This window comes from Polypterus senegalus, chromosome 11 (genome assembly GCF_016835505.1).
Source record: "Polypterus senegalus isolate Bchr_013 chromosome 11, ASM1683550v1, whole genome shotgun sequence".
NCBI classification, from domain to species: Eukaryota; Metazoa; Chordata; class Cladistia; order Polypteriformes; family Polypteridae; genus Polypterus; species Polypterus senegalus.
In genome coordinates, this window is record NC_053164.1 from 110161214 (window position 1) to 110177003 (window position 15790).

The following is a 15790-nucleotide window of genomic DNA, read 5'->3' on the forward strand; positions in this document are numbered from 1 at the left end:
AATAAATAAACATATACATATATATATATATATATACAGTATATATATATATATATATATGTTTACAGTATTGTGTACTAGGGATTGTGTGTCTATATATATATATATATATATATATATATAGAGAGAGAGAGAGAGACACACAGTCCTTAGTACACAATACTGTAGTATGGACTGAACACATGTGTCAAGGTGATGTTTCAGTTTTTTATTTTAAACAAATTTGAAAAAACAAAAATTAAAATCCTTTTTTTGCTTTGTCATTTTGGGGTTTTGAATGTTACTTGATGTAGGAAAAAGTAATTTAAATGATTTTAGCACAAGGCTGCAACCTAACAAAATACAAAAAAAGTGAAGGGGCCTAATACCTTCTGAATCAACTGTACAATATATACATACCGGTAATTCTTTATTGTGAAAACTGTCATACTGTCACTACATTGGCCTCCTAGATTTTTTTTATTCGTAACCAAGAAAAACTGCCCGTAAACTGTACCTTAGCTTATTGATCTTGTTTTACTTTTATACTCAGCAATATCTTGAATTTTTTTGGTGTTGGAGAATCGCAATTCTTCAACTGTTGTTTTAATATTGGATGCAGTTATGCTTCATTTCAGGAATTAAAATTCTGGGGATCCAACATGCCCAAACCATTATCACGTTTAATAATTTATGAAGAATGGACCTATAATTAATCCCTATAGTGTTTGCCATTGCACACACCATCACTCTTCAAATCTCCATTATGATTTGGTCCTTAGCTGCAACAGTTTCTACTATTGTCAAGGTTGAAGGCTGGTTATGCTTTGGCTCATCTTTGATAGACGTTAAGCCAAACTGGAATTCTGCAGCTCATCTCTTTCCTGTGGCATATGAAGTGAAGTGGTCCTGGTACAAGTTAACTACATTAGAATGAATCTATGAAGGTTGTACTGCAGTGTTAGAAATTTAATGATAACACAATATTTTGTGTTTTTCAGCATTCATGTTAAATTGGTTACAAAAACTGTAAATTGTAATTCTTTTTTTTAGTATGTAGGAAATAAATTAGCAATGTTGGATTGCCCTTTCAGGTTCAGGTTAAAAATCTCATAATCACATCCATATATACAGTATATAACATAACATTCCCATCTAGATAATGGGAGGTCAGAGCCAATCATGTCAGCACTGAGCACAAGGCAAAAAAAAAAAAACGTCCCAGACAGAGTGCCAGTACATCACAGGGCACATTCACAAACATATTTATGGTGAGTCAAATAAGAGTAAACCTAACACAAAGGGCCTTTGTATGTGGGAGGAAAGCTACAGCATCTAGAGGAAAGCCCCCTCAAGCTTAGGTAAAGTGTGTGAACTGTATTAGAGCTAATGATATAATAAAAAAATTTCTTTCTGTGAAATTTAAGAAAAGACTGACTGGAACAACTGACAGATTTAACAGCATATTTGAGCATTTTTATCACCACATCATTATCTAAGGACAATTATGACAAAAGAAATATAATCCAAAACACTCATCACATTAAACTCTGGAAAGCTGCCGCCACCACTCTTTCCCTTATCCCACAAACATGGAAGACAGTTAAGGAACTGGCAAGCATCTGCCCAGAGTAGCACATCAGGTCTCAACAGCTTGTGGATGACTTCATATCTAAGCTGATATTCTCAAATGTAACCTACATGTTATTTGCTTATGACTCTCACCTACCAGTTTGTGGTTTTGTATTTTTAACTTCTGCTTGTTATTTCTTATTCTAATTTAAAACTCCATGTTCCTTGTATTAATGTATTATTTGGCGTTTAATGTTTGTATCTAGTGTTAAGAATTTTATCTTTTTCCTTGCCATCATTCCTTTTACACCCTTTTGAATATTTATGAAGTGCTTTGAGCCTGAGAAAGATTCTATATAAATAAAATATATTATTTTTTTTGTTTGTTTTATTAGGACGTGGGGATGATGAATGGATTCACTTTTTTCTGCAGGGTGAACAAGCTGCCCCTTAGTGTACAACATATGATGAGACTTACCAATACATTTTAACAAAATGCAGTGAGGTTGTATGCTGGTATTGAAACCTTGATTTTATGTTTTAATTTGCAAATTAATATTATTGCTTGTGTGGTAATAAAGGCCGCTTTGTTTATCCTGTCATTGACCTGTCTGAAAATCATATTTCTTCCAACTTGTTTTGTGGAAGTGTGATATCAGAAAGAGTCATACATGTTTTACCTGTCACGCTAATAAAACCAAACAAGGAACTATAATTCAACTGAAGGTAAGCTGTCAGTTTTGCAACAATTACACCCTCGACAGCAGGGGTTCTCAACGTCGGTCTTAGGGACCCCCTGTCGCTGCAGGTTTTTGTTCCAACCAGCTTCTGTTTTTGATTGAACTCCTGGGCTAATTAAGTGAACTGATATTTCCCAAGTTCTGTGTTTAAGGAACAATATATTAATTAGAAAACTAAGTTTGCTAAAAAAAAAACATTAATATGTACCAAGCAGTTATATAGGAATAATGTATTTTTTTCTTTTTAACAGTATTTTCATCTCGATTTTCATTCTACTTTTCTAGGTGTTCTAATTGTTTAATTAATCCATTATTTACTAATTAGTGGGTCTGACTCTAAAGTAGCTGCAGCCTTTGATTATTCAGTGTTGTTTGCCTGGGTGTCTGCTCTGCTCATTTTAAGTTGTCATTATTAAGATACAATGAAGGGGGAAAAACAGCACAGAGAAAGGGCAAAGTAAAATGAAATCAACAAAAGAGAGTTAAGCATTTAAATCTATAGCAAAAGCAGAAATATTTATAAATGTCTTATAAATGTGAAAATCATGCTGCTATGCTTTTCTGAATGTTGAATAAAAGAAAAAAAAAAAAACCAGCTAATTAAATGAGATCAGTGCTATAAGGTGTTGTCACTGATTAGGAATCTGGTTGGAACAAAAACCTGCAGCCACAGGGGGTCCCCAGGACCAACGTTGAGAACCCCTGCTCTACAGCATGGCCCAAAATAAATTTGAATCCCATATCTTCATATTTAAAATTATTTTTTTATTGAACAAGAAGGGCTGAAGATCAATGCCATAGAACATGTTAAAGAATGAACAAACATCTGCATGTCTTGGACACGACCTTATTCTGTATCTCTACAAGTCTGTTAAATCGCTTTAACATACTCTTCCTAAAATAAGTAAATGGGGCTTTTCACAGAGTTTTTATAACAATATTCAAACCCTAATTAAATAAATTAATGTTTTACCTAACTGTGAAGCATCCTGTATACCAAAGCATGAGGCTTCTAGATGGCTCAGTTTCTCTAGAAAGCTTTCACTTCAGCTGTTTCTGCCATGAACATGAGCAAAGCCGCTGGTCTTGATGGAATTCCAACCAAATGTCTATTTCATTTTTGATACTTCAGTTAGTCCTATTTTTAGCTATAAAACCCTAGTTTGAGCATGGCTGCAGTAAACTTTTTGGTACAAAATGACAAGGATATCAAATTGAGGCAGAATTACAAGCTCCTCCCCCTAATGAATGTGTATCTTAAATTTTACCTATGCAACTGGAAAAGGCTACCCTATTGAGACCAAACTTGAGTCATTATGTATCACAAGTGTTGTGGCTTGGTCATCATTTTAAAAGATAATGATACTGTCTGCATTCATTAATGTACCCGAGCAATAGAGGATGCAAAGAATTATCTGAATTTATTGCATCACTGACAGAATAGAGCTACTCCTAAGTTAACTAACACACACTAATCTCTACACAGCAGTTGAACAAAATACAAGTCAAACACAACACTTTTCAACATATCTGTTGCATCCACAGGACATTTCAAACTATGTGTCATCTTATACAGTAGATTACTGCATGTCCTCATATCATTTGCAAAGTTGGCTGCATGCCATTGACATGGCTCCTTATTTGGAATCTCCTGCTGTACGTATGTCTTTGTATGCAGAGAATGTTTTAACCAGCTAAATTGGCATCACGTGAGCTTTGGAGATTTATTAATATGATTTAAATGGTTTGCTCATTCCCTTCAGTGGTCGTGCTTACAAATACACTTCTCATTTCTTCCCCTATTGCAACAGGATCCTGAAAGGGCTGTCCAGTCTTTCTGCTTGCTCCAAATCTTGAGAATTAGCAGTAGTAATGAGATCTTATTTAATTTTATCAAAAGCACCTCACATGCTATTTTATATAGGTGTAAGATAATCTGTTGTTTTTAAACAATGGCTCTGGGAGATAATCCACATTCCTAAATTTGTTCAACAATTAAAATAAATGCTGGTTATAAAATTAACTGGACCAATGAACCATATTCTGTTCCTGCTTCTAAATGCACTACAGATAACATCCATGCTATCCTCCCTGTATTCAAACATAGAAACTTGGGAATAATTTCCATCATTGAAAACAATTTTTCTTATCTTCATATTCAAGTAAAATAAAAATTTATACTGTATATGTGTGTGTATGTATATAAATATGTACACACACAGAGTATATATATGCTTCTGGGACTTGTTTTTTTCCGGACCTTATGCTGCTTTCGTGATCCCAGTTTCACTCTCGTCATCACATTGGTGTACTGTCAAATCCCTGCTCTCCAAATACATGTGGAATGACGTATTATTTTATATGTCTAGTTATAATGTATATGTTTCTGAATAAAAGTAAGTAGAAGGCCTGACAGTAATGTCAAGAGTGAAGAACCACAACATTGTTTTGTACTTTGTAATTTCTGTCCATCTACAAGGTCTGTCTGTACTTAACCAGACAAGATTGTTTTTACTTTGTATTACATTTATTTGTACTGAAGGTTAGAATAGATTTCTTATCATGTATGCAGTACATAGTGCTGCCTCTGTCTCTTAGTATTATTTAATGCTTTTGAGAAGGTTTTTCCATCAGAGAACACATTTGGTGCTCTCCACATGCTAATAAACAATGTACCAATCTGCTGATGCTTTTGTATGTATTCCATGGCAAATGTTATCAAATTTCAGTTAAAATATTCTTCTTACTCTCTCAATGAAGATACTGCTGGCAACTTTATACTGATTTACTACTTTACTATGGCCTCAACTCTTACTGTATTATTTATCTTACTGGTTACCAATTGAGTCCTCCATAGCTATCCATTTTAAACTTGATAATATTCTATTCCAAAATCTTTTAACAAGATCTTATATACCCTACCTTGGCCCTTGTGTGCTTTTTGCACCTGAGCTCAGGTGAGAGAGAATAGAGTTTAATACTGTAGTAGCATATAACAATATTCTACAATATACTTAATAGTGGATCTATTCAGACTTATACATAACTCTCTTTGGTTAATGTATTTCAAAATGTTTGTTATCCAGACATCTCAACTACAAGTCCACATAGCTACAAGTCATTCACAGAATATACAATATTCTAAGGAGGCAACACATCCGTAGCCTGATCTGTTATGCCACTGTTGCTCCCTCATGTCACTTTCCTCCCTGTATTAAGGATTATTCTAATGATTATGCAGTCTCCTCTTAACTGTATGGATTCCTAAACTGCATAATTTCAGTTCTCCCTCCCTTCCTAAAGGATTTTCTATTGTGTTCTAATAGTGACAATTAGAAACAAGCAAAGCAGACACCCAGGCGAAATACACTGAATGATGAAAGGCTGCAACTGCTTCAGTGTCAGACACACTAATCGTTTAATAACAGAAGGGCAGAATGGAAATCAGGATGAACATAAATAAAAAAAACTTTTATCCACATATTAACTACTTATTTTTTATTAAAACTAGGGGGCTGTGCCCCCTACTCGCTTCGCACGCCCACCCCATAACCCCCACCCCTGGGGGCTCACGCTTCACGCTAGCCACTTCGCGTCTCTGCCGCTTGTGTTGTGAAGGGGGGAAAGCACGTTAAAGATGGATCAGTTGCTTGCTTGCTGCTGGCTGCTACCCAACTGCGTGATCTGCATGTCGTGCTGCAATCATTTAAAAGCCTGTACAGCAGCTACTGCTGCCGTGCTGCGTGATCTGCATGTTGCGCTGCGCGTCAATCATTTAAAAGCTTGTACAGCAGCTGTCCTTTTGTCTCACTTCCTTGTCTCGTGGGACGTTAAAGTGTATCCAAGAAATTGTTTGCAAGGTGTGACGCGCAAGTAGTGTCTCTCTGAGGCGATTATGTCTCGATCCAAAATTTTTTTATATAATAGATGCTTTATATATATATTAACACACTTTTGTAATTTCTTCATTGACCCCCCCAAAAATTAACTAGGCTAGGAGTCGCCAACTGGTCTCTAGGACAGAGTTTAGAAACCACTGCAACTGTTGCATTACTCACAACAGAGTTCTAAACTGACTCTTGAAGCAAGCACCAAGAAATTGGTTTCCATGGCTGAGCAGCTGCACTCAAGACTAAGTTCTCTATGTACAATGCCAAGCAGCAACTGGTGTGGCCTAAAGCATGCTGTCATCTTCTCTAGAGTGATGAATCCCATCTCACTATCTGGCAGTGTGATGAACGAACCTTGGTTTGGTGAATGCTACCTTCTAGACTGCACTGTGCCTAGTGCCAAACATTACTTGACAGCACTCATACAGAGGAACTGCAGTGTCCTGCAAAGAGTTAACTCTACTAAAAACATTTGGGATGAATTTTGGCCATACAGTGTATATTACAGCTGGCATTACTAAAATCAACACCATGTCACACCTAATAACAATTTTGGTATAACTTGCTCTATCAAGCCAGTCAGAATTACTTGCTTTATTTGAACAAATGTTTTATAGCAGAAACACCACTAAGCACTACTATTGGAACATGCTTGTTTTGTGTTATGGGTTCACATGTTTACATTTTCACATCATAAGAAACGATTTATTCAATAACCTTAACTGAATTTTTAAATAAAAAGGGTGGACATGTTTCCTGAGAATGCGTTTATTTAAATTGTCCCGATACTGAGACTGAGATCACTAAAAAGCCAACCTCCCCCTCCACCTTTTTTACTAACCTTATTTTTTAAATGCTGGCTTATGTTCTCAGATACTAACAACTGAAGTTAGCCTGAGAACCTACACACCGTACAAACATTACCTCTAACAGTCACTGTTCATGTTCAGTGAAGGAGAACTTACCATTCTTGTGTAAAACAACAGAAAAGTCTTGTTCACCATTGGCAAGTTTTGGTGAAGGTCACACTTTGCAGGTGTATTCGAAAGGCACAATAATCAGGTATGACCACTTTTTCCTGAAAACATGCAATGATCTACATGGGTATTTGTTTTACTGTTTTACAATTTATTATGAGAAATTAATTCAGTCTGGGTCTTTTAATTCAAGCATATACAGCATAAGTGTATATAAAGCAATTAGATGTACAGACCAGAGAGATATATTGATTATTGTCATCTCTAGTTACACATCCCTGTATTATGAAAAAAAATAATGGATCAATCTTAATATTTAAATCATGGCTGAAGACCTGTTTCTTTAATACAGTGCATTTATTTTAGCCCTACTGTCTATACTGAGAACAATTCTCAAACTCCCTCACCACATTCACAGTCCAATGAGCTGCAGCCAATCTCAACTGGGTTGGGATACCGGTCCATAGCAGGGTAAGGATGATCATGTTGCTTTTAAATTATTTTCAAAATCATTATAATTGGCTACTATGAGTTTCATTAAATTTGTTATTACTGCTCTGTCATAGTATTTAACCTTGTTCCTATTTTGGGCAAAGGTTCATTTCTCCTCTTCTAAAAACTTTAAATTCTAGTGTGAAAGAAACATGTCTGTTGTGTCACTATACAGTATGGATAAGTCACTGGTAAGCCTCTGTTTTCAAATATTAAAGTGGCAAATGTTGGACTTGGACCATATTTCTCCAGTGCATTTCACCATAATTTACCATACATATACTTAATCTATTAAAACTGACATGAAGATTACTTTTGAATTCCTAAAATACTGTTTATATCAATTCTCTTTAAATGCATCACTGTTTAATCTCATGCTTACTATATATACTAAATAACCTGTAAAAAGACACAAGTATTGTTTAGTTTAAAATAATATTTATAGCAAAATGTAAGGTTGGGTCTTAACTTTGTACAGTAAAATATATTGACAATAACTTAAGTAACAAAATTTTTACAAAAAATGTGAAAAAGTGAATGTCTACTAAATGGTTTTGTAGTCCATAAATGTCTATTCCAAATTCTGAACTCAAATTGATCAGCAAAACATGATGATCTTTAAATATATTTTAAGAAAATTAGAGTGAATTGATAATTCCTATGTTTCCAATCACTTCTTCTTTGTTGCTCTCTTTCCTTCTCCTTTCTTAGGAGGACCTTTACCACGTAGTTTTCTCATCCTCTTCATTTCCTCCTTAAAATCCTCATGTTCATCTCTGATAACAGAAATAAAAATTGTAAAAAGGTAAATTAATGAACATCAAAACACAACAATGAATATATACTTTCAAATAAAGCAGTATAAATGTAAATGTCTTAACATCAAATTAATAAAGACAAATATGAATAATTTAAAAAGACTTTTTAATACAAAAAACAGAATTTAATGATTTGCAAATCTCAATCTCATAAACCCATATTTTATTCACAACAGAACATAAAAAACATCAAATGATGAAAGTGAGACATTTTACTATATCATAAAAAAAATTAGCTGATGTTGAATATGAATGCAGCAATACATCTCAAAACAGTTGTGATGTGGTGCAGAAAAAGGCTGGAAAAGTAAGTGGTACAAAAAAGAAACAGCTGTAGGAATATTTTGCAACTAATTAGTTTAATTTTTAACAGGTCAATAACATGATTGGGTATAAAAAGAGCATCTCGGAGTGGCAGAGTCTCTCAGAAATAAAGATGGGCAGAGGTTCACCAATCTGCAAAAACCTGCATCTACAAATTGTGGAACAATTTCAGAATAATGTCCCTCAACATAAAATTGCAAAGACTTTGCATATCTCATCATCTACAGTACATAATATCGTCAAAAGATTCAGAGAATATGGAGAAAATGTCTGTGCACAAGGGACAAGGCTGAAAATCAATATTGGATGCCCATGATCTTCAGGCCCTCAGGCAGCACTGCATTAAAAACAGGTATGAATCTGTCATGGAAATTAGTGCATAGTTTCAGGAACACTTCAGAAATCATTGTCTGTGAACACAGTTTGTCATGTCATACACAAATGCAGGTTAAAGCTCTATCAAACAAAGAAGAAGCCATATGTGAATATGATCCAGAAACACTGTCATATTCTCTCTCATTTAAAATGGACTGAGGCAAAGTGGGAAACTGTTCTGTGGTCAAACAAATCCAAATTTTATATTCTTTTTAGAAAACATGAAAGCCGGGTCCTTCAGACTAAAGAGGACAGGGACCATCCGGCTTGTTATTAGTGCTCAATTCAAAAGCCTACATCTCTGGTGGTATGGGGATGCATTAGTGCCTATGGAATTAGCAGCTTGTGGAAAGGCACCAACAATGCTGAAAGGTATATACAGGTTTAAGAGCAACATATGCCCCCACCCAGATGATGTCTTTTTCAGGGAAGGCCTTGCATATTTCAGCAAGACAATGCTAAACTGCATACTACATCTGTTGCAACAGCATTGCTTCGTAATAAGAGTCTGGGTACTGAACCGGCCTGCCTGCAGTCCAGACCTTGCACCAAATGAAAACATTTGGCGCATCATGATATAAAATATAACAAAGACAACCAAGGACTGTTGAGCAATTAGAATCTAATACCAGATAAGAACGGGACAACATTCCTCGCCCAAAAGTCCATCAACCAGTCTCCTCAGTTCCCAGACATTTACAGACTGTCGTTAAAAGCAGAGGGGATGCTACACTGTGGTAAACATGGCCCTGTCCACAAACTTTTTTGAGATGTGCAGCTGCCCTCAAATTCAAACTGACCTTATTCTTTTCTTAAAATGGTACATGTTCTCTGTTTAAACATGTGATATGTTTTCTATGTTCTATTGTGCACAAAATATGGGATTATGAGATTTGCAAATCATTGCATTTTGTGTTTATTTACATTTTGCACAGCACCCCAACTTTTTCAGATATGGGGTTGCAAGTTTCCTTAACATAATCAAAGATTTTTTTTCCCCTGTTAAATCACCCAATAACCGTTGAAGTGTAAATACATGTTAATATACGGCTGAAATGTACAATTCTTGGATTTCATATAATGTATACAGTTGCACATACAGACAGCTTCCCCTGCCTCACAATTCAGTCATATTACTAAATATAATTTATGCAATTACATCATGAAAATAAATGCTGCATTATACATGAAAATAAATTTGCCACTTTTAAAAACTAGATTACCTGCAAGACTGAAAAGATTCCAGATTGAATAATTGTAAGCATCTGTAAATTAAACCTTATGAAAAAATCGTAACTACTATAATTCACAATGTTGGACTCAAATAGTTTTATATGAATAAGAATCAACACAAAATAAAACCAAATATTACTGTCATATTAAAACTGTTGTAACATAACATTCTACAACCTGCATAATCCAATTCAGTGTTGCCAGTTGGGCAAAGACAATCCCAGCAGCCTTGAACACAAGACAGGAAATCACTCATGCACACTCACAGAGGGGGGCCAATTTGGAATTGTCAATTAATGTATAAAACATATCTTTGACAAGGTGGGAGAAAAACCTGAGTATCCAGTGGAAAAAAAGCATGCAAACATTAGGAGAACGTGCAAACTCCACACAGGGAATATTCAAGACTCTCATATCCAGAATGCTGTGAGGTGGCAGAGTCAACATGGCACCCTAAAACCATAATGTTCTAAGTATTTAAAAGTTAAAAGGTACTATAACATCTGTTACAAATTTGTATAAAATTAAAACAACTTATAAATCAAAATGGTCTCTTGTAAACACACAATAAACTGTTAACTAAAGTAATAATCATTAATGTTTTATCTTCTTAAAGTTATTTATAATCTCAAGTAATACTTCTGGCACACTTTTCAAAATAAGAAATTCAAAATAATCTTGCAAAAATGAATATAGGCACTTCTAAATATCATGTAGAAATATATATTATCAATGTCAATATTTATAGAGAACAGTAACTGCAATTAAAATGCATGATTAACAGAAATGACAAGTGGAAATTTTCATGGATTATTAAAAATCTTTAAGTTACTTCAAAATGTTTTTCTAATTAGTTCAAAGAAAGATGAAATGCAAAGTGAACAATTTCCACAAAAAAAGTATCAAACATGCTAAATTAATGTTTTTTTTTTTTGAGAATTCTATTTTTTCCTTTGAGACCAAAGGCAATGTTGATTTAAATCTAAAACTGCAACAATTCAAAACTTAAGTAAAAACTAAATGTTTAGCTAAATAAATAAAATGTCATGGAAAAAGCAGCTCCACATATATAGTACATTTCTCCTATTAAACAGTTTTCTACTTTAACAACTTGGCCAAAATTATTTGTTATTTCTAATGTGGCTTCCGAACTGACATTGGTACAGCTGAGCAACATATATTTTTACTAGTTTTCACAGTTGTGTACTTCAACATATGAAGTTGGCTTTGATCAGGAAAACATTGACTTCCCCCGATAAGCTAGTAAATTTCTTGGGGTCATTTAAAGTTCTTGGTTTTTGTTTTATTCTATATTGTCACCATCTACCTTGATGTATTTATGTATGGAAATGTTGCACTGTTATATAAATTCTTGTTAGTGTATTATATTTGTAAATATGTGTAAGAACTTTGAGCCAGTAGTCAGTGAAGAGCTATAGAAGATTAACATGAACATAATAACAATTTATAATACCTGTACAGCCCCATAAACCTAAGTTTTTGGGTTAAAGCATAGTAAACATTGTGATCTGGATACCAGTCATACACCTCCTTCTTAAGTGCCAATGGCTGTTCTTTAAATAACTCTACAACTTTCATTGATTGCTTGTCTGTTGGTCGTGCCACCTCCCCAAATATTCGTGCACTGAGTCTGGCCATACGCAGAGCATAGTTTGATGTCATCCTTGTTTTCCTTCTTTTTTTCTCTGAAACAAGAACATCATAAAATAATAAGTATCAGACTTTTGCAAAATGAAATAAGCATCACACTAATGTAAAGTTTATGAAGCAAAATCAAGATTAAAACCTATTTATAAATATTATCAATTCATCACTGAATAATGTAACCATTTTAACATGACAAAAAAAATAACAAGCTCCACCGCCTAAGTCACTAGGCTTTCCAGATTCTACCTCTTATTGACTGTATTGACCTGAACAAAACCTGCTTCAGACCAAAGTTATACTTCTGTGGAAAGCATTTTAATAATGGGGTAAAATGGACACTTTTTTATGGTACAAATAGGTCTTAATAAGTGAAACTAAGAAGAAAAAGAAAAAAAAAACAAAACCTTAAAATACAATATTCAGACTGAACTCACTCAAAAGAAACTCCAAATTTACTTTATCAAAAGCAAACTTTGCAATTACTGAAGTTTACTATTTTTTATTTTTATTTTTTAAGCGTTTTAAACCATCAAATATTCCAGATACTGCTCAATCAGATTTTTACTTGCCAGTGCTTTAGTTTTGAAGGACAACTTTGGTTATTTTTCACGCTGAAGTTATATTTCACAATTGTGACATACATTTATTAGCCAAAGAAGATGATCTTCTTAACTGAAGTATTTTTAATACATTTTTAAAAATCTAGTGTCTGTTCTTCTGGTTTAAAGCGGCATATAAAAGGCACCAGTGCAAACTGGATAAGCCTTAAAACAAACCAAAGTATGTTTATCTTCAAGTGGCAAAGGTTTTGACAACAAAACGGAATTTGAAGCAATACATTTTAATCCCATATTCCTCACACTACTTTTCTGTGAGAATGATAAATTCCAGTTCATTTCTCTGTTGACAGTGACTGTCATGGTCCAGCTTTCTTACAGTATAAAGATCAAATCAACATAAGACATGTGTCTGAAGCTGTTTACCGCAACACTGTGCTTCTACTAAAGTGCTTAAAAAATGGGCATACATGTCCAGGATGTGAAGATAAAATAAAAAATAAAAAAAAGTATTCACAGTTTTCATTGATCCTCTTATGGAAATCATGATTTCCAAACCCCCAAAGACATGCACATTAGGTGAACTGGCAATTCCAAATTAGTGTGAGTAGGAATATGAAAGGTACATATGTGAGTAGGTGTAAAATGACAAGTCTGTTTGTCTCAATCCTAATAAAAATCTTACCCTAAGTTCTCAAAATGCTCTCAAGAGAACAACGGCAATAGCAGCAGTCATAAAACAAGCTGCAGGAAACCACCTTGGACGGAGCTTTCTGTGGAGCAGAGAGGCAATGTGGTGATGAGAACAGCTGGGACTTCATTTAAAATGGCAGTCTCACAAAAATACACATTTTCCAGAAATGACATGGATTTGCCATTTTATCTTCAGGTTCATCTTAAAATCTGCTGATGACTCAGAAATTGTTAGCCTACTGAGTGAAATTAGAAACAGTCAGTTTGGTTACTGGTGTTGGGTGTCTTTCCTACATCTAAATGTTACTAAAACTAAGGAACTGAAAAGAAGTGGAGATTGTTGACAGTCATCAATATCTGAAGACAATCATATACTCAAAAGAGACTTTTAATTAAAACACAGAAGCCACCTGCAGTGTCTCTACTGTTTAAAGAAGCTGACTCCATTTAATGTAAGTGATACCATTATGTCACTCTTTTATAATAAATCTTTTTACTGAGTTTGTCTTTATTTATGTTCTGCTGGCCTGGTTTGGAAACCTTAAACCTTAGCAACAAAAACAGAATTAGTCAACATATAAAATGGAGTGAAAAAAAGTCTCAAAAGTCCAATCTTGTAGATCTGTTTTCAAGCAAGTGCTACAGAAAAGAGAGTGTATGCTTTCTGACAGGACTCATCCTCTACATTCTCAATTTCAGTTGTTGCCATGAGGTAACTGAGTCAAGGTTCCAAAGATACTCCTTCATTCCAACGTCTATTAATATTCTTAATATATTGAACTTTGACAAACAGCTACTGGCTTAAATCATAGGATAAACAGTTAACATCTGCATTAATCATCAGTCATGTCTAAAGTTTGGTTTTATTTTTCTTTCTAATGTGTTTGATCTAATTTGTCAGTGAGGAGTGTTATGCTCACTGCTATAGTTTATTTATTTATACTAAATTCCAATTTGATGACTGTGTTCATTGTTGATGTGTTTGTAACATTATGTCCGGGTCTCAATGTAAAACCTGCTGACAAATCAAATTTCCATTCTGGTACAATAATACTGAATTGAGAACATGTGTGCCTTCTCATGACGGACATCAATACACAAGACATTTCTTGGGCTTGAAAATGGAAATAATGAATGGGTTTTAGGGCATTTGTTTTTTTCTTTAGACCAGTGGACCACAGATGACATTTTAAGCCACAAGAATTGCAACGGTCTTTTTTAAAATGTATAAAATAAATAAGAACTCAAATTAATATACACCATAATTATGATAATACAAAATAATATAGAAAGCATTTTAAACTTATCAAGAAATTTGAATTTTACTATTGGCACTCCAGGATTCCTTCGCTCAATTTTTCCTTTCTAAATTTTGCCTATGGTTTAATCTTCATAATGAACATAATAACGATGTTTTACATTAGAGCTTACATAAAATATAACGTCGACGTGAAGAAGCAAAAACAGTGAATGCTAATGGACTAACGTTAACGCACTCATCCATTGAAACCTGTCAAAAATACCAATAGTTGCCAAACGTTTTAGAATAATGATGATTACTTCAATTGCGATGAGACGTGAAGCGATTACGTAAAATTGACTAAACAACACTAAAAATTATCTTTAAGATAAGAAGAAATTAACGCCACTGGATACATTACAATGACTTTTTTTTACAACTCGATGAAAAAAAAATTATGTAAAGTAAAACCAACACAAAATATTGAAAATTAATAATTACATTATCCAACATATCAAAACAGCTTCTCTAAAAGTACGCGGTTTGTGCAAAAGGCATTTGCGATGCATTGCATTTATGATAGCTCATCAAGCTACCGTCAGAATTTTGACAATGACTAAAATTGCAGTAACTGCATGCAGGTTAATTAAAATCATTTTAATTTTAAATCAAAAAGTCTGGAAGCCTCTTTACCTGAATTCCTCTGACCTTAAAATGCTAAACTAAGGTAACTAGAAAAAGATCACGCGAGAAGAGCAGTACGCCCGAGGTACATTTCCGTTCGAAAATAGAAATGCAAGTGCTTTCAGTTCCAAGGTATTACGGTGTCACAGTGGTCGGGGTCCGTGCTTCCTTCCTAACGTAAGAAAAAAATGGTTAAAGGTAATTTCGTATGAATTATAATAAAAAGGATCTCATAATCAGAAAGTTTCTGTTCGATTAAGGCTCAGAAGGGGACACTTTGTGTAGTATATCAACTTTATTAATTGTTCAATTTGTAATACATTCGCGAAAAGAAAGAATAATCAAATGGAATACATAACAGTAAATACTTTATCGTGTAGTAGGAACGCTGACAAGTGCTCCCCCTACTGTAAAGATGCAGCCACCAACATACACGTCTGCTTAGCGATTTAAAAGTGCATTTATGAATATTGTTTTTATTATTATTCAGGAGACAGAGGTGTGGAGAGGTTGAGAGCATGCCTGTCAAAATTTACAAGGCAATGCAT

At 34.2% G+C, this 15790-nt stretch overlaps 1 protein-coding gene across 2 annotated transcripts; it reads right to left on the reverse strand.

Annotated features, from left to right (window-relative positions):
* Positions 1-8071: 8071 nt before the first annotated feature.
* mrps33 (mitochondrial ribosomal protein S33) lies at positions 8072-15362 on the reverse strand. 2 transcript variants are annotated; one of them, XM_039769468.1, is made up of 4 exons: positions 15252-15362; positions 13311-13398; positions 11875-12106; positions 8072-8426 (listed from the first exon to the last, which is right to left on the reverse strand). In XM_039769468.1, the coding sequence occupies exons 3-4, from the start codon at positions 12081-12083 to the stop codon at positions 8321-8323; spliced, it is 315 nt and encodes a 104-aa protein (XP_039625402.1). In that variant the 5' UTR covers positions 12084-12106; positions 13311-13398; positions 15252-15362; the 3' UTR covers positions 8072-8320. The 2 variants fall into 2 exon arrangements, with proteins under 2 accessions (XP_039625402.1, XP_039625401.1); XM_039769467.1 differs by lacking the exon at positions 13311-13398 and having other exon boundaries at positions 15252-15361.
* Positions 15363-15790: the final 428 nt, after the last annotated feature.

What these genes read in the sequence shown, in the direction of transcription:
- mrps33 (XM_039769468.1), bottom strand. Translation starts at nt 12,083, where the DNA reads ATGACATCAAACTATGCTCTGCGTATGGCCAGACTCAGTGCACGAATA. An exon ending in AGGTTTATGGGGCTGTACAG is followed by an intron (nt 8,427 to 11,874) that starts GTATTATAAATT and finishes TTCTGTTATCAG; the next exon opens with AGATGAACATGAGGATTTTA.